Genomic DNA, 18923 nt, shown 5'->3' with positions numbered 1-18923 from the left:
ACTGAGAGTGCGATGGGAGGTGGGAGAAACGGTGGACCTGATTGGGGTTCCAGCGTTAATGGGATGAAGGCTGAGGAGCATTTCTGGAAAGCAGCTCATCCAGGTTAGAATTGGAATTGGTGGGATCCAGAAAATAGGCCTTAAACAAATTGAAATGGGTTCCAAGAGATAGTATGATACAATATGATTATGAAAGTGAGAAATGTTGGGCACATGTGGCAGAAGGCCTATTTATCTGGTCTAACAGAAGAACTTCAAAACAGGCATGTTACAAATGTGAGTGAAACTGTCACATGAGTTGGAGTGCTTGATGAAGTGTGTGAAAAATTCATTTGAACTAGACCCTGGGACTCCTTTATTTGGGTGTGTGTGGGTAATGTAGCTTGGCTTTGCAGTGAGCTGTATTTACAGAATGTGAAGATAAGTACTGTTGTTTTTCACCTTTTATGTTCTGCTTTATAGAAGGAGCACAAGAAGGCATCTTCTGTATGTTCATGAAACATTTAAAAGTTTCAACATTTTTTGTTACAGACAAAACTTATGAGTGATTAAAAAAAACTCCAAGATTTTACAGATTTCATTGTCTGTGATGTAAAATACTAATGGAAATCAACAAAAAGTTGAACAAAAAATAGGTACTTGGAAACGTAAAGTTCTTCCTAAAAAAAAAAAAAAACTCTGAAAATTTAAAATTGATATTACAAATCATGTAAAACCATCCTGTCCAGTATGGTAGTGACTAGCACACACATGTGGCTATCTAAATTTAAGTTAGTTTAAAATGAAAAATTCTAGTTTTTGGTGGTGCTAACCTCATCCCCTGCCTTTAATAGCCACATGTGTCAGGCCGCTGCCCCCTTGGACGTTGCAGATACAGAACATTTCCATTCTGGTAGGAAGTTCAGTTGAACAGCTCTGATGTAGACAGTACTTCAAAAGAGGACACTTTATAGACTTACGGGACATAGCAAAACTGGGATCTGGAGGGAAAGCCTTTAATAACTTTCATTATTTATAATTAAAAAGACTGAAAGTAAGGGAACTAAGTACTCAAGAAAGTAGAAAAACAAGAAAATAAACCAAAAAGAATAGAATGAATTTTTTAAAATGCTGAAGATAATGATAGAAATAAAATAAAACATGCCAGAATTGACTAATAAGTAGAGATTCTGGGACGTCTGGGTGGCTCAGTCAGTTAAGTGTCCGACTTTTTTATTCATCTCAGGTCATATCTCAAGGTTCCTGGGATAGAGTGTAGAGCTTTCTTGGGATCCTCTCTCTCCTCTCTGCCCCTTCTCCACTTGTATGCTTGTGTGCGCTTTCTCTCTCTCAAAATAAAGAAACTTAAAAAAAATAAGTAGAGATTCTGAACAAACTATAACTTTTTAAAAGGAAATTAAAAATGTATTAGTTGCTTTATCGAGATGGTATTTAAGCTGAATTATATTTACCTTTTAAAAAATAGGTTGTATTTCTATTTATTCCAATCAATAATGGATAGCTTCTCAGTGTATGTTTCTGAAGTTAGTATTAGTTTCAGATACTTGGTAAAGACAATTTTTGAAAAAAGGACCAGTTTTTAGATAGAAAAACTGATTTTTTTCATGTTTGTTTATTTTTGAGAAAAACAGAGCACGAACAGGAGAGGGGCACAGAAACAGAGAGCCATAAGATCGGAACCAGGCTCCAGGTTCCGAGATGCCAACACAGAGCTCGAAATAGGACTCAAGCCCGTAAACACTGAGATCACAACCTGAGCCAAAGTCAGACACTGAACTGACTGAGCTACCCAGGCACCCCTAGATATAAAATTTCTAAATGAGATTTTAGCTAATATAATTACATACTAGTAAAAGAATAGCATTTTTCTTGGAATGTGAAGATAACCATAGGAAACCTATCAACATAATTTATTGCATCAACAGATTAAAGGAGCCAGGCGATTCTCTTAGTGGATGCTGAAAAGGCATTTGATAAAATAAATCAAAACACTTAAGTGTAATCAGAATTATGAAAGAAACAACTCCACTTATGGGAGTAATCTTAGCACCTGCCACAGAGGGTTATTGTGAAGATTTAATGAATTAACACACTGTAAAAATACATAGAGCAGTATCTAGCACATAGAGATTATTCAGTGTTACCATTTTTTTAATTAAACATGATACAGTTGATATGAAAAAAAATGGCAAATATTGCATCAAATGGCAAAACATTTTGATTAAAATTATGAACAAGACAGAGTTATGTTCTTCTATATGCAGACTCACTTTTGAGGTTGTGTCAGTTTTCTAACACAATGAAAGTAGAAAATGAAGTGACTGATACAAATACTAAAAGAGGCGGTAAAATACTTTAAGTTACAAATTATATGGTTTATGTAATTACAAAACCCAAGAGACTATGAAACACTAAAATACTCATAGTTAAGTTTAACAAATTGGTTCTGTAGCAGGAAAATGAAGAAAATGATTCTATCTTTAAGTTAGAAATAAGGTAAGTCAAATCAGATATCAGTAAACTTGTCAACATTTCTAAAATTGACATCTGAATTTCATTAATTCTAGTTAGAAGCCTAGTCACAATTTTATAAAATTGGATAATATTAAAGTTTATATGTAGAGTATATTTCTGAAACTACCCAAGGAAATATGCTATATATTTAATCCTATTTTTGTTAATAGTCCCTTCACCTTTTCCTTCCTATAAGCACATATTTGTATGCAGAAGTTTGATGAAGAAAACAGTCTTAACATTTTGGTGGCATTTCCCCCTTAACTTCAGTTTAAATAGGGATCCCTGGAGAGTTAGAACTATGATCATATACTATTTATTTGTATATTTTTGGCTCTTTCTCTTGTTCTAAGGAATACATTTTACTTACTATTTTAAATCTAATATAGAAAAGGTAATAGAAAACAGTTTAATGACTTTTCACTCACTAAGTTGCAATCTGATTTTAGGTAAATTGGGATTAAAAGCATATCATTGACTGATTTAGGAGATTTTAAAGAAATATCTCATTTTTTAATACATACTAAAAACTGAAATGTATTTTCTTTTAGCTTTCCTGAACATTTGGTGCTTTCTATAATGGCATGATTAATTTTTAACTCAGAAGCTCTGAAAAGAATTTTTTTCTTTTTTGTTTCTTTCTCCTCTTCCTCTTCCTCCTCTTCCTCTTCCTCCTCCCCTTTCCTCCTCCTCCTCTTCTTTCTTCTTCTCCTTCTCCTTCTCCTTCTCCTTCTTCTTCTTCTTCTATCTCTCTGTCAAAGGTATGCAACCACTCATGTATTCGGTTCAGGAAGCATTAAATGCAAGACCATGGTGGATTCGTGTGGGAACCGACATTTGTTATTATAAGTAAGTATTCTAAGAATACTGACATCAGCTGACAGAGGGGATCTTAACTTCATTCTGTTTCAATTTAAAGATTAGAAACTCAGGTCATTATTGCATTATTTAAACTATGGTGACATGCTTTACTATTATCTCTAACAGGGTCCTTTAAAATTTGAGATTCTTTGAGGTGGTATATTTAGTAGAAATAAAATATGTCTTGTAGACAGACTGACTTAATCCAAATCTTGTCTCCACCACGTAGATAGCTATGTGTCCTCAATTTATTTAGCTTTAAAACTCTGGAAACTTCATTGAATAAAACTGAAATTAGAAATTCTAGGAAATAATTTGCAGTGGCTTTTTGTTCTGATGATATTAAGTATAATTCTTTTCTGCATACGAATATTTATCTCATCTTATTTTCCAGAATATTTTACCTGGAAGTATACTCCATAGTTCCCTTACATCAGTTTATACAGTTCAGTTTGACCTCAAATAAGTTATCTACTTATCAAGTTAGAAATCAGTGCTTGAAATCACTTCTGCTTCAGTGGAATGATTGGATTATTCTTCAGCTTCGCCTCTAAATTATCTGGGATTATCGTATACCTTGCTTCTCATTCTTACTCTGTTTCTGCATGTAATATGTTTCTAGATAACTTCCTCCACCGAATGCATTTGAAATCCCTGTGTTTTTTCTGTTATTAATCTTAATCCTGACATTTTTGTTTAGTGGATTTTGAGTTTTTATATTGGGTTTGTCTAGAACTAATATTCCTTCTTTTTCAATCAGAAGACTTCTGAGCCTAGGTTTTGGAAAAACCTAGATCTGAAGTGCCATTACTTTCTGAGAAACACAGTGTTCCTTGGAATTCATCTCTGTAGGATGTCCCCCCTACTTGTATTAGCAAAATAAATAAGGGGCGCCTGGGTGGCTCAGTCAGTTAAGTGTCCGACTTCGGCTCAGGTCATGATCTCACAGTTTGTGGGTTTGAGACCCGCGTCAGGCTCTGTGTTGACAGCTCAGAGCCTGGAGCCTGCTTCAGATTCTGTGTCTCCCTCTCTCTCTGACCCTCCCCTGCTCACACTGTCTCTCTCTCTCAGAAATAAATAGAACATTGAAAAGTTTAAAAAAAATAGTAAATGAGGAATAGAAATATAAGATTATAGGCATTTCATCTATATGTGTATAAATTTCATATTTTACTGGTAGGCTCACATAGATACTCTTATTTACCTCTTTCTCATAAAATTGGAATAGAAATCATCAATCAGTGAATGCTTTTCTTTTTCACATTATCGGGTGAATGGTTGTAACATGACAGGTATTGGTTCTGTTCTGTGTAAGGGGAAGGGCAAGGATTTTTCATTTGTTTAGTTTTCGTTTTTTCTTTTGGCTACTTCCAGATCAGGAACTGGAACCCAGGTCATTTCAACAGATGTTTACTAACTGTTTTCTGTGCAACAGCACTACTAGCTTTCCTGAAGCCTGAAATCCAGATAGTGAAGATAAAATCTACTGTTTTTGCATGTGTCTTAACTTTTTATGTCAGCCCAGTCCTCAGATGCTTGTTTGTTTCATTTGCCAAATGAGATTAAAACGACTTCCACCCGTATATGAGAATGTAACTTATAAACTTTCATGTAGCTCTAATGTGGTGTTATCAATACCTCTCTGATTAGATGTTAAACTTTTTGGGGAAAAAGAGTTGGCAAGGACTAGCTCTGGAACTTATTTTGTGTTATCACCAGCCCATAGCACCTTGCCATGGAGTATTCAAGATATAGTGGCTAAGTTAATGAAGACTAGACCAGTTTGAAAATACCATTCATGTTTAAGTGTGTGCAAGTAATTCTATTTATTGGTCATGGATTTTCTTCAGTTCATGACTTAAATAATACAAGTTGATGTGAAATTTTTGAAATAAGGTTGATAGACAATCTTTAGGCCATCAAATGTCAGTGATACTTAAAGTCTGGAAATTAATGTGTAGTTTTAAAAACTTTTTATTAGTACTTCCAGATATTATGTTTATCCATAAATACTTCAAAGATCTTTGTCTTCTAGAGATTAAAAAAAATTTTTAATGTTTATTTTTGAGGGGGCCAGGGGCAGAGAGAGAGAGATTGAGAGGGAGACAGAATCTGAAGCAGGCTCCAAGCTCTGGGCTGACAGCTCAAGGTGTTGGCCTTTAACGTGTGAACCATGAGATCATGACCTGAGCCAAAGTCAGACGCTAAATCCAACTGAGCCACCCATGTGCCCCAGATATTTTTTTTAAATGTTTCTTTATTTTAGAGAGAGAGAAAGAGCATGAGTGCAAGCAGGGGAAAGGAGAGGGGGGAGGGGGTCTAAGCGGGCTCTGAGCTGATAGCAGAGGGCCTGGTATAGGGCTTAAACTCCAGAACAGTGAGAACATGACCTGAGCCGAGGTCAAATGCTTAACCAACTGAGCCACCCAGGTGCCCCATGTCTTTTAGAGATTTTTTTTGAAGGCAGTCTAACTATAATGCTATTATCACACTTAAGAAGATTCCTTAATACAATAAATACTCAGTCGTTGTTCAGACTTCCCCAGTTGTCTCATAAGTATTGTTTTACAGTTGGTTTGTTTCAACAGTAGGTTTCCCTTTTTTTCCTATTATTTCTCCTTTATTTGTTGAAGAAACTGGGTCAACTGTCATGCCAGATTATCCACTTTGGGGTTTTGCCAATTGCATGCCTGTGGTGATAATGAATATCTCACCAATTTCCTATAAACTAATAGTTAGATCTAGAAGCTTGATCAACTTCAGGTTTGATTTTGGGCAAGATTACTTCATAGATGGTGCAGTGAATTCCTGTTGCATTACATCAGGAAACATGTCACGTCTGGTTATTTCTTTTTTTGTAGCCTTAAGATTGATAGTGAATTTAGGTATTGTTCCCCTGATCCATCCACTTTGAAGATGGTCATTAGCCTTCCATCTAATGGTGGTAGCCAGTCATTGATGATAATTGGCCAAGATCCAGTCATGTGTATGGCTAATAAGGAATTACGTTCTAAACTTTTTATTGACAAGGAGTCTCAACTCCATTTGATGGTAAATTCAGAAGTGAAAAATGATTTTGGCTGATAGCAATTATCTGATTCATTAGTACCAAGTCTAACTTTTATAGAATATTTAAGCTAAACTTCATTTATAAACTGCGTATCCCTCCCCTCCTCCCACCTTACCCTAGCCAAAGTTCTGTTTTAGAAAGAAGCAAGGAGATTCATAACTTTTGTGGTCAAGAAATAAACAGGTTTTGTGCTTTTCTATTGCAGAAATCACTTCTCAAGAAGTTCAGTTGCTGCAGGTGGGCAAAAGGGAAAATCCTACTATACAATTACATTCACTGTCAATTTTCCACATAAAGATGATGTTTGCTACTTTGCTTATCACTATCCATACACATATTCAACTTTACAGGTGAGAACTCATTAAGTTATATTATGGTTGTTATTGTGTTGTATGCATATGTGTCAGATAATTGGGAGGAAAAGGTTTTAATTAAATATCTTAATAAAATGAAAAGATCCAGTGCTGATTATTTTAGAAAATAACACCAAATTTGTTGAAAACATTGAAGGGAGTAAAATGGGAATGTAGTCTTTATTTAATGGAAATACTGAGGAAATTTGAAATGATTTTACTCTCCACCTTTGTATAGAAATCTTTAGTTCTCTAAGATTCCATGGTTTACACATGTTAACTAGGCAAGACTTCGACTTGTTTAATGAGAGGCATTGAATCTGATAGAAAATCTAACAGTAGAAAAATTTGCAAGTTTTTCTGTGGGGAATTAATTTATTTTAGTGATTTGGTGTGGAGTTCTACATCTAGATTCTTTAGAATTTAGGATGTAAAAGTTGTTTTGTGGGTTCTTTTGAGATGTTTGAGTACTTGCATTGTAAAACAAAACTAAAAAATTAATCAAGTAATTACTGTGGTAGATTTTTTTTCTCAGTACAGAAAGTCTGTTGTAATGATTATGGATCATAGAGATATGATCAGCTTACTCAGAAAGAAATTGGAACACTATGATTAGAAACAAGCTTCCAAATTATTAGGGGGAAGGGAGAGAGAAACATACTTCAGTAACAGAAGAGATAGCGAGGCTGAGAACACTGAGTGTGGCTGACCTTATTTTAATAAAAGTTACAACTTATAATAAAGGTATTATCAGTTATCTTTCTGTGTGGAATAACATAGCATCAAAATATATAGTGCTGTTCTACACAGGGTTATATATTATTGTGTTTTACTGATGTTACCTTATTAGTATGTTTTAAATTCCCCTCCTTTTTTCCAAAGCCACTACCACAACCTTTCCAGGCATTATTGCTGTCTCTCATCTGGACTTCTGCCACCTCTTCTAACTGGTGTTCTTGAATTCACTTCTATCCCCTTTCCTCCTTTTCCCACACTGGAGCAGGAGGGCTTCTTGATGGGAGGGTCTGATCCCATAAATCTCCTGCTTAAAGCTTCTTAGTGATTTCTCTTGCCATTTTTATGAAGTCTGAGATTCTTACCATGGTTCATTTCATAATTTCCCTACTATTTTTAATAATTTTTGTCATATCCTCATACTGTTTGAACCATTACTTAATATTTTTCTTTAGGTGGATGTAAAATAACTCTCTAAAGTTTATCCTCATCCTAGGTTAATATCCATGATACTAATTCACAGTAAAAAATATACCTGTTCATTTTTCAAAAGGTTATGCATATATCACTTCATTATCTCAATTACCAGCCATTCGTATATATACTGTTCCTTGTAAAAGAATGGCCTGTGAGGCCCTTCAGTCTGTGTTAAGTCTCTGTTTTTCACTCTTCCCAGTCTGGCTGCAGTGAATCTTTGTCAGTTCTTTAAGATGCCCTTCCTCTTTCTTACATCATGGTCTTCCTGTATACCTTCCTCTTGCCGGCCACACTCCCCTCTGCCCTCCTCACTCATACTCTGGATCTTGGTTTGAGCATAATTTCCTTTAAGAGACTTTTCCTCACTGTTGAGATCAGCTAGGCTCCCCACTCCTGATGATGGGCTCTCACAGCACTCTGTATTTCTCCAGAGGTAGGGCATATTCATTCACTATCACATCCTCTGGCACAGTATCCCTCACAGAAATAGTGGGCACATAGTAAATTGTGATTATGCGAATGAACACGGGCAAAAGTTTGGAAACCAGGTATCTTTAAAAAAAAAGGGATTGAACAGTTCATTTGTGGTATAACCATATATTAAAATCATTAAAATTTGTATTTTCAAAAGACACATTTCATGTATTGAATGATCTGATATGGTGTTGGTAATTAGGAGTATATGTGTGTGTGTAAACTACTAAGTGATAAAACCAAGTTACATTGGCATTTGTTAGCAGTATGCTAGGTGATGCAGTTATGGGTGTTTAAAATTTTTACTTTGTACTTTCTATGTCTTCTAGACATTTTACATTGAACCTGTATTAATCTTGAAATCAGGAGAAGTTGTTAAAAAGATTTGTGCTACATACTCCATTCTGCTGGTCTACAGTCACTTATCATTTCAAAATTCAAAAGGCTTTGAAAACCAAAAGCTTTTTCCTAGCCCATTTGGCAGCAAAGCCTGGCCTGAATTGATGTGAGCTTATTTAGAATATTGATTCCACTTTGAGTGACTCCTCACATGTTTTGCTGAAGAAATAATGATGTGCTTATTACAGGCTGCTACGGCCACCCCCATTGGGGGTTTGCAGAATTAATCGTGTATGCATTGTAGCTATGCCCTTTCTCAACTGCCCCAAATAACTGATGTTTGAACTACATCTGGCTCCCCGAGGGCTTTAGAGAAGGGATTAGGAATCTGATTCACTTTTAGTTATGTGGAGATCTGGATGCATTTATTTCTATTTATCCTAGGGAGTTTTTAAATGATTGTATACTTTGCTTTTAAATTTTTATCAAGATGCATCTTCAAAAATTGGAATCAGCACACAATCCTCAGCAAATCTATTTTCGAAAAGATGTGTTATGTGAAACCCTGTCTGGAAACACCTGTCCCTTGGTGACTATAACAGCAATGCCAGAGTCTAATTATTATGAACATATCTGTCAATTCAGTAAGTCTTGTCTTCTTCACTCAAAATACCAATTATTCTTATTTTCCTTTGCTTCATATATGTTTTGTAAGGGCAGCAGGACTAGGACAGGCATCAGAAGTCTGGGGTTCTGATCTCAGTCCTATTACTGCCCAGCCCGTGGTCTACTCGTGGGCCTCAGTTTCCTCATCTCAAAAACGAGGGAGCTGTATGAAATCTCTGAAGTTTCTTTTGATACGAATATTCTGTAGTTCTTATCTTTGTTGTATAATGCAACAAAATGTTTTGAGTTCATATAATAATACCATTAATTTAAAAATTACAACTAATTTTATTTATAAATCAAGCTACCAGAAACCTATCATGTGCTTTGATGCTAGTGCACCGAATAGCTAGTTGTTTTTTCCTGACATTTTTATATTTAAAATTGCCTCAAATGTACAGCTGTGATAAAAAAAAAAATAAGAAAGTGCTCTAATTTTGATAGGAAGGTGAGGTGTTTTCAGGAAAGAGAAAGAGTTTGCTATGTCTGAAAATGAGCTGATGAGCGGAGTGGTCACATTGTAGATCCCTGTATCTAGAAGCATAGTGACAATACTTTTCTTTGTTCATCTCTGAACAGACACACCTTCTGTTATCTGTGCTTATCACAGCAGCTGTGAAACAGGGGTAAAGTGACATTTTCCTGTTTTCCCATGACTTCATGAAAAATAAATTTATGTTTAAACCTCCCCAATACTTGTTCTTTATAAAAGCACGATTATATAAAAGAACTAATTTTATATGTTAGATTAATCATTAGAAAATAAATAAGTGACTCAAATACTATTTATTGTGTTGCATTCATATTACAAACTCCTTTAAGACATGACTTCTATAGGTTTTGTATATCTGTTTTCTCTGTAGGGCCTAGTACAGTGCTTGGATACAGTAGGTGCACAGTGAGTTTTAGTGTGAATTTATATCGGAACTCACAATTGGGTAGAAATACCTCTAAATCCCCAAAGTCAAATATTATACAGACTCTTAGTAGCTGTTCATTTTAATTTGAGATTTTATGTGTACTTTAGGAAATCGCCCTTACGTTTTCTTGTCTGCTCGGGTACATCCTGGAGAAACTAACGCAAGTTGGGTAATGAAAGGAACATTGGAGTATCTCATGAGTAATAACCCTACTGCTCAGAGCTTACGAGAATCCTATATTTTTAAAATTGTCCCTATGCTAAATCCAGATGGTGTCGTCAATGGAAAGTAAGTTAAGCAATTGTTATAGAAATATTATAGGTTATGTGGCTGTCCTCTATAAACTTGTCAAAATAATAGCATCCAGGTTAACTTGGAAAACAAACTGAGTGATGTTTCTAGAACAAAGAAATTTTTGGTGGGGAATTCATCTAAGAGGAATTTTTAAATGAAAATACATTTTGTGTATCAGTATGACATTTTGAGAAATTTTGTATTTATTCCCTGAGAGTATGATTTCATAAGATGCATGTCTTGCTTGAACTGTTTTAGAAACATCACAGTGTCAGGATATGAGAAAGGTTTTAACATATCCTCTTATATTCCTTTTTGTTTGTCAATGGCATGATATTGGGCTGTTCTAAGATTTGGAATCTTCTGGGATCTTTTTCCACTGATAGGGAAGGAATATTGGCTCTGTCTGCTGACATCCTCCTGATAGGCGGAGGTGTAATTTTGACAGAAAGAATTCTTTAGGCTGGACATAATGGAAGATAATTTTTTTTAGGTGGGGATGGCCTATAGTCAGTGCAGTTTAATTTTAGTGGGAATTAGAAAACTCTATTTTTGAAAGATGGAAATTTGGTCTTGCTGTCATGAGCATCTCCAAGGCTGGGGATACCATATTTTATTTATTCAATAAATATAGCATGAATATTTCTCATATTGTAGGAAATTTTTGAATAAAAAAACTAGAATAATTTCTTTTTAGGTAGTATGTTATGGAATTAAAATGGCACTTTATGTCTAGTTTTAATTCAGAAACATATTGACCAGTTAGAATTCTGTTTATATTTCTGTTATCACCTTCTGATAGTTTGCTTAAATTTTTGCTCAGTTGCTTTAATACTTAATGCCTGCAATTAGGTGAGAAAGTATTTGAATTTTTACAAGAATGTAGACTTTTGGGGCACCTGGGTGGCTCAGTCAGCTGAGTGGCTGACTCTTGATTTCAGCTCAGGTCATGATACCAGGTTTGTGGGATCAAGCCCCATGCTGGGCTCTGCACTGAGCATGGAGCCTGCTTGGATTCTCTCTCTCTCCCTCTGGCTCGCTCTCTCTTTCTCTCTCAAATAAAAATAATAATAATAAAATAATATAGACTTTTCATATATTTACCTTTCTTAGGAAGGCCCAGCCCAGATAGTGCTTTTACATGAAAACTAATACAATCGAAGTACAGGATGTTAGTATATAACAAATGATTATTATGAAATCAGAATGGAAAATAAGACCACTAATAAATTTTAGAGAGTCTGGAGTAAGACCCCAGAATTGGGAATTAATTTTTTTCTATAGCTTGAAAATATTGACCTAAAAATGTGAAAGCTTGCCCCAGTTAAATGAATATAACACAAGACCTTGCACAAAGCAAATACTTAATAAGTGTTTAGTTAGTGGCTAGTTTATTTACTAGAGATATTTACTGGAATAGAATCACAAAATTAAATATATGTAAGAGTTTATCAGTACTAATGTTTATGTTTATATATATGTAGTCACCGCTGTTCTTTAAGTGGAGAGGATCTGAATAGACAGTGGCAAAGTCCAAATCCAGATTTACATCCTACGATTTACCATGCTAAGGGACTGCTACAGTACCTGGCTGCTGTGAAGCATTTACCACTGGTAAGTATTGGTACTTTGTCTAGTAAAAGAAATGATTTTGTTAGTTGACAAAATTTAACTCAGTATAATCTGGTTATAGAAGCTAAGTGTATTTAGAAACAATTTTTTAAAAATATCTTCTTCTGTTATCAATTACTTGAATAGTATAATGACAAATTAATACAATACATCCATATTATTATTTTTCTGTCAGGTGTAATTTTTAGTGTTCCCATGAGCCCTTTCCTTATCTTTTTTGTTTATGAATATTGGTAACTCCTGGTTGTAAGTATTTAACTTCACTGTTTGAATAGCACTAAGGTTACAGAATGTATGTTCCAAATTCTCAAACTGGTAGAAGCTTATTTCTGAGTTCCTTAGTGAATGAACTCTGCAGTGGGTAAGTCTCGAGTGTACACATGAGAGGTGGTGTGGGCACGGTGCTAAACTCTAGTGAACTGTGTATGTATGCTGCTTCTGTTTTCAGCAGCTTTTGTGTAGAACGTTTCCATTATATTATTGTTTAAATGAGGTAATCTTCCTTTGGGAAAGATAGGAAAACTTTGCAGAGGGGTGACATTGATGTGCAGACCTGTTTTTCATTTTTCATTTTAAAAATGCTGCTCTTAAAAATTAAATTGAAACCATAATACCCTTTTTTAAGTAGTGTGTTTCATGAGAGCACTGTCATGTTCTTTCAGAATTAGCTAAATGTTTAAACAACCCTTGGATCAGTGATGACTGCTGCTGTAGATTTGACCTATAACTGAATTTATTACTTGTTAAATTGTGAATAGTAGAGGGAGAGCCTGGATGGCTCAGTCAGTTATGTGTCTGACTTTGGCTCCAGTCATGATCTCACACTCCGTGAGTTCGAGCCCCTCATTGGGTGCTGTGCTGACAGCTCAGAGCCTGGAGCCTGCTTCAGATTCAGTGTCTCCCTCTCTCTGCCCCTACCCCGCTCACACTCTGTCTCTTAAAAATAAATAAAAAATAAAAATAAAAATAAATTGTGAATAATAGATACATTAGAAAGATGGAACTCAGGGCTTGATGCAGGCCCTGAGAAGGATTTAGCCATTCTAGAATTAATCATAGATCCTTTCCAGAACTAGATATTATTACTTTCATTAGTTCTATGTATTAAATGGTGGCTCAGTTACAATGGAAGGGCAAAGACACACAGAGCTATTTATTGTCTTGTTATTAACTAACTTTATTTGGCAATATGTGAATTTAGAGGTTTTTAACTTTCAAAATATATTTTCAAGGTGTATTGTGATTATCATGGCCACTCCCGAAAGAAGAATGTATTTATGTATGGCTGCAGCATCAAAGAAACAGTATGGCATACCAGTGATAATGCAGCTTCATGCGATGTCGTGGAAGATGTGGGATACAGGGTAATTATTACAGATAGGTCTGGACTTTTTGGATTTCAAACATGCATAACACTGCAGAAACTAACATATCCCAGCCACTCAGATTCCACAAGTGTTGCCATCTTGCCATTTTTTGTTTCAGATTGTTTCATGTTAAATAAGCTAAAATTTTTGCTTTTCATATTTAGATTTTAATCTATTGGGAATTTATTTTTGTATGAGAGTTGGGTATCTATTTTTAGTGTCCCCATATATAACCAGTTGTCTCAGCACCATTTATTAAACAGCACATCCTTCCTGCGCCGATGTATAAAGCCATCTGTTACCTACCACGTTTGTACGCATCTGCTTATGTGTTGAGTATGCCCAGGACTGAAATGAGATCTTACTGCTTCACATCTTGTCTGCTTTCCATTAAGGGCACAGTGACTTTTCTACTACATTTGTGCCTAAACAAAGCACCCGAGGTTATTTTCCCAAAAGAGTTTTGGTAGCAAACCACTGCCCTGAGCAGAAATTCAAAGGCACATCTTTTTGATGTCCTCTCTCTTCTTCATCTTTCCCAAATAAATAAAATGATTATGCTTACAGTTACATTGGGCATCTTATTATTATTGTTTTTAAAATAACTCTTTTAGAAATAAACTGAAACAAATTTTTTATGTTGTGTGATAATTTAAAACTTGCATCACATTTGTTGATTTTTTTTAATGGCTTCTGAGTTTTGAAGCTTAGAAAGACTTCTTATCCCAAGATTTAAAAAATAAAGTTCCATGTTTATTGTTTTTCATTTCATTTTGAACTTTTACTTCCTAATTGTAAGTTTAAATTCTCAATCCAGTTAGAACTGAACTACTAAAGAGTGACTTCAGCTTGTTTTCTCAGTGGCTCTCCGGTGTGCCAGCACTTAGTGGGTGATCAGTCCTCTCTCCACAAATAATCATTCTTTTTAAAAAAAAAATGTTTATTGGGGCATCTGAGTGCCTCAGTTGGTTAAGCCTGATTTTTGGCTCAAGGCGGGGCAGAGAGAGAATCCCAAGCAGATTCAGCACAGAGCCTGATACAGGATTCAGTCCCAGAAACTGTGAGGTCATGACCTGAGCTGAAAACAAGAGTTGGATGCTCAACTGACTGAACCACCCAAGAACCCCTCCACAATAAAGAGTCTAATTTTAACACCTAGAGATGTATTTACTCCTACACAGTATCACATTTTAACTTCCCTTACATATATAATTAGGTTAATATTTGCTGAATTATTTCTCTTCTTTCAAAGCTCCCCTATTTAAAAACAAAAAAGCTCCCCTATTTGGGCTTTCATACTTAAACACACCAGGTGAACCTGAGAATAATTTGAAGTTAGAAAAAAATGTTGTGGGCATTTTGATTGTGTTTGTCTTAACTTTATTGATTAGTTTAGAGGTGATTGACATCTTTCATGACTAAAGTTGCTTTGTTTTTTAAATAATTTTTTTCATATCTTTAAACATTTTTTACCATAGTTTTTGTTCACTTGTTGGTTGCTACTGTGAATGTTATCCTTTCTTCCATTTTATTTTCCAACTGATAACTGTTTGTCTAGGAAAGCAGAAAATTCTAAATTTGTAAAGAATTATTTTGATGCTTGGAATAACAGAGGATAAAACAAGAAGATTCACATGGCCCTGCTCTGATCACTATGCTTTCATGAAAATTTTTTAAAATTAAAAAAAATTTTAATTAAAAAAGCCCTCTTGAAATATTGTATTTTATCATTCTTATCTTTGCAGACCTTGCCTAAGATCCTGAGCCATATCGCTCCAGCATTTTGCATGAGCAGCTGCAGCTTTGTAGTGGAAAAATCTAAAGAATCCACGGCACGTGTTGTAGTTTGGCGGGAGATAGGCGTACAAAGAAGCTATACCATGGAAAGTACTTTGTGTGGCTGTGATCAGGGAAAATATAAGGTAAAATATCTCAGGACTTCGAGCAGTAAAAATTATTTAAGGACATTATTTTCATAAGCATACTCGTGGTTTTCAAGTCTCTATAAATGGCACATTTGTTACACTGAGCTATATGTAATTTGTAGTCATGGAATTAAATCCTATGCAATTCTTTTTTTCTCTATACTAAATAGCTTGCTTTGGGTTTTTATGAAATCTTGGTTGAGTCCATCTACATTCATAATTTTTAAGAAGACATGTTGTGGTACACATTTCAATACCAATTAGTAATTTATAATGAGCCGTGCAAGTAGTACATAATTAACACAAACTTTCTGTCATTTTAATTTGTTGGATGTAAGTGTTTTTTTATGCATTTAGAAAATAAATACGTTACACTTATTTGTAAAGTTTTTTATATTTGGATTTTGTGTGTTTGTTACTTTTGAATGCATATCTCTTCACTAAAATTTTTTCTTTACTAAGACTGCTCTTCTCTGGTACTGTAGACTTTTATTGGAAACAACTGGAATTTTAAGTTTACTTTTGAAATTAAAAGCTAGTAAAATGTTAGCTGACTTTGAATTTTTTAATTTGAAAGATTAAGAACTTAATAGGCAATCTGTTGGAGCTTAGATAGTCAACAGCAACCTAATAAATATTACAAATACTTATTTTTGTTGCCACAGAAAGATTTTCAGGTGTCATACTAGTTATTCCTTATTCTGTTAGGGTTGGTTTGATGTGGGAGAAGAGGAAACTGAATCTAATGGTGATTTTCATATACCTCACATACAGATGGTTGGTTCTAACTTTATGTTTGGAAAGAGTTGAAAATCTATCAGTTGGTTAGTATTAAAAATGTAAACGTAGGTAATGTCAGAAAGCTAACTGGAGAGCCTACGTAATAACTTTTATTACAGTCTATACCAAACTACAAGGAAATTGTATAGATTTTACAACTGACATTCAAAGTTTTGGGGCCTTGTAGAGAGAACTCAATGAAATTTCAGTACTTTCTGTTGAGTGACTTGCCTAAATTTTAGGTTGACCACAGTATATTATTTTTCCAAAATGTAGTATCTTTTGAATTCAAATACTATAAAACAGTGACTTCTCATCTACCAAGGATGTGATGGTGGGAAGAGTTAAAATGTACCAGAGTGACACTCTAGAGCCAAATCCCTGTCTCCTAATCATTGTTGTAGTAGATAGCTTTGGCAAGGGTCTCATATTCTGTAAGTGTGTAGGATGGGGAAAAAAGCTTAAGAATCACTTTTGTATAAGACAATAGGTGTCTCCTAGGAAAAAACCATTAAGCTATATGATTTATGGAAACAGACTATAGATAACTTCTTAGAGAGATGCTTTATGCAGTCAGAAGAGAAGACAATTTAAAGCATCAATGTCTTTGAAACTCCCCTCTATGGGTAGGAAGAGAAGTAGAGAAGTTGAGACTTACATGCCCCTTGAAATCAATTTTAGCATTATAGCAAAGGTGTTTTCTTATTATATTTGGATTCTACTGATAGACTTTCTTAGAATTTTTACAAATATTCTATTTGTAGTAGCACCTGGATTAAGCGTCTGACTTCAGCTTGGGTCATGATCTCAGGATACATGAGTTTAGCCCTGCATCAGGCTCTGTGCTGACAGCTCAGAGTTTGGAGCCTGCTTCAGATTCCATTGCAGATTGCAGATGCAGATTTTCTGCATCTCCCCCATTCATGCTCTGTCTTTTTCTGTCTCGCAAAAATGAATAATCGTTCAAAAAATTAGAAATATTCTATTTTTATTTTGATACATTTGATCATTTAAAAGCCACATTTAAAAATATGGTTAAAGTATACTTTGAAACATAAAATGTTATACTACTTTTTTAAAAAGTTTTTTTAGAAAGAAATTTATAGACTTTAAAAAATAAAATGAATACGTAGTAAATACTCATGTCTCTTTTATATAATTTAGTTAATAAAGCTATGTTGATTTAAAACTCTTGTGGAGAGAAGTGTCTCTTACTAAGCAAGTTTTTTTTCTTTTTAATGTTTTATTTATTTCTGAGAGAGAGAGACAGAATGAGCAGAGGAGGGTCAGAGAGAGAGGGAGACACAGAATCTGAAACAGGCTCTAGGCTCTGAGCTAACTGTCAGCAGAGCCCAACGCGGGGCTTGAACCCACGAACCGTGAGATCATGACCTGAGCCGAAGTCGGATGCTTAACCGACTGAGTCTCCCAGGTGCACCTAAGCAACTTTTTTTTTTAATGTCTAAAATTCAATGCTGTGATGTACTTTTTATAGAAGCTTTTCTTGTTATTGCTATTGTTAATAAACTTCGGATTTTCGGGGGCAGTTTTAGATTCATAGCAGAATTGAGTGGAAAGTACAGAATTCTCAAATAATCCCATATGGCCCCACACACCTAATGAATACATTTCAGATTTGTTAACATTAGCTAATAAGTTGTATGAGTTTAATGATATTTTAAGAAACCATTCTCGGGGCGCCTGGGTGGCTTAGTTGGTTAAGCGTCCGACTTTCGCTTAGGTCATGATCTCACGGTTCGTGGGTTCTAGCCCCGCGTCAGGCTCTGTGCTGACTGCCAGCTCAGAGCCTGGAGCCTGTTTTAGAGTCTGTGACTCCCTCTCTCTCTGACCCCCCCCTACTCATGCTGTCTCTCTCCTAGAAATAAATAAAACATTTAAAAAAAAAAAAAGAAAGAAACCGTTCTCTTCACCTCAGGAGTGTTCTTCTATGATTGAATTTTATAGCCTGTAAATGACCTTTATTTTTATTTTCTTTGAACTAATTCAGAAACAGCCATAGCCTTTCTAAAGCTTTTAAATTAAGAAGGCAAATGAATGTTCTAATAAAGTCAGGTCACATTTCCTGGAATGTTTGGACATGGGTAAACGAAGCAATCAGTCAGTCCATCATCATTATAAAGGAATGTGCTTTGGTAGGGTAAATAACAATTTTTACAGTTTATTTTCTTCAGTTACCGTGTGCTTTTAGTCTGTTCATTGAAAAAAACTGTTTTGAAGTAACTTCTCTCTAAATGATGTCAGCTCTCATTTGTACCTGCAATTTTTGTTGGTGTAAGAATTCTCTTATTTTAGAGATTCATTTTTATTTGAAAATTAAATGATAAGCAGTATCTTTGGTTTACGGCCCATTTTTATCATTTTATGTGGTAACATTTAACTTCCGATAAACCTTATATTATGTATTAGGAAACTGTCAGTTAGAAAGGGTAATGAGTTGCAGTAAAATTTTCTTCTGGCTCTAGTAGACCAGATTTGAAATAGGCATTTTTTTTTTA

At 34.9% G+C, this 18923-nt stretch overlaps 1 protein-coding gene across 2 annotated transcripts in view; it reads left to right on the top strand.

Moving 5' to 3' along the window:
- The window catches only part of AGTPBP1 (ATP/GTP binding carboxypeptidase 1), a 155512-nt gene that overhangs the window by 117196 nt on the left and 19393 nt on the right, over positions 1-18923 (top strand). For both annotated transcript variants that reach the window (XM_077749493.1, XM_077749494.1), the window contains 7 exons: positions 3276-3363; positions 6651-6795; positions 9314-9467; positions 10517-10697; positions 12188-12317; positions 13568-13699; positions 15448-15624. In XM_077749493.1, the coding sequence (XP_077605619.1) occupies positions 3276-3363; positions 6651-6795; positions 9314-9467; positions 10517-10697; positions 12188-12317; positions 13568-13699; positions 15448-15624 (1007 nt within the window). The remainder of the gene's footprint in view (positions 1-3275; positions 3364-6650; positions 6796-9313; positions 9468-10516; positions 10698-12187; positions 12318-13567; positions 13700-15447; positions 15625-18923) is intronic.

This window comes from Crocuta crocuta, unplaced genomic scaffold (genome assembly GCF_008692635.1).
Source record: "Crocuta crocuta isolate KB4526 unplaced genomic scaffold, BGI_CrCroc_1.0 scaffold99, whole genome shotgun sequence".
In the NCBI taxonomy this organism is placed as follows: Eukaryota; Metazoa; Chordata; class Mammalia; order Carnivora; family Hyaenidae; genus Crocuta; species Crocuta crocuta.
Note: the sequence above shows the minus strand (reverse complement) of the source record. Positions and strands in the feature narration are given on the sequence as shown.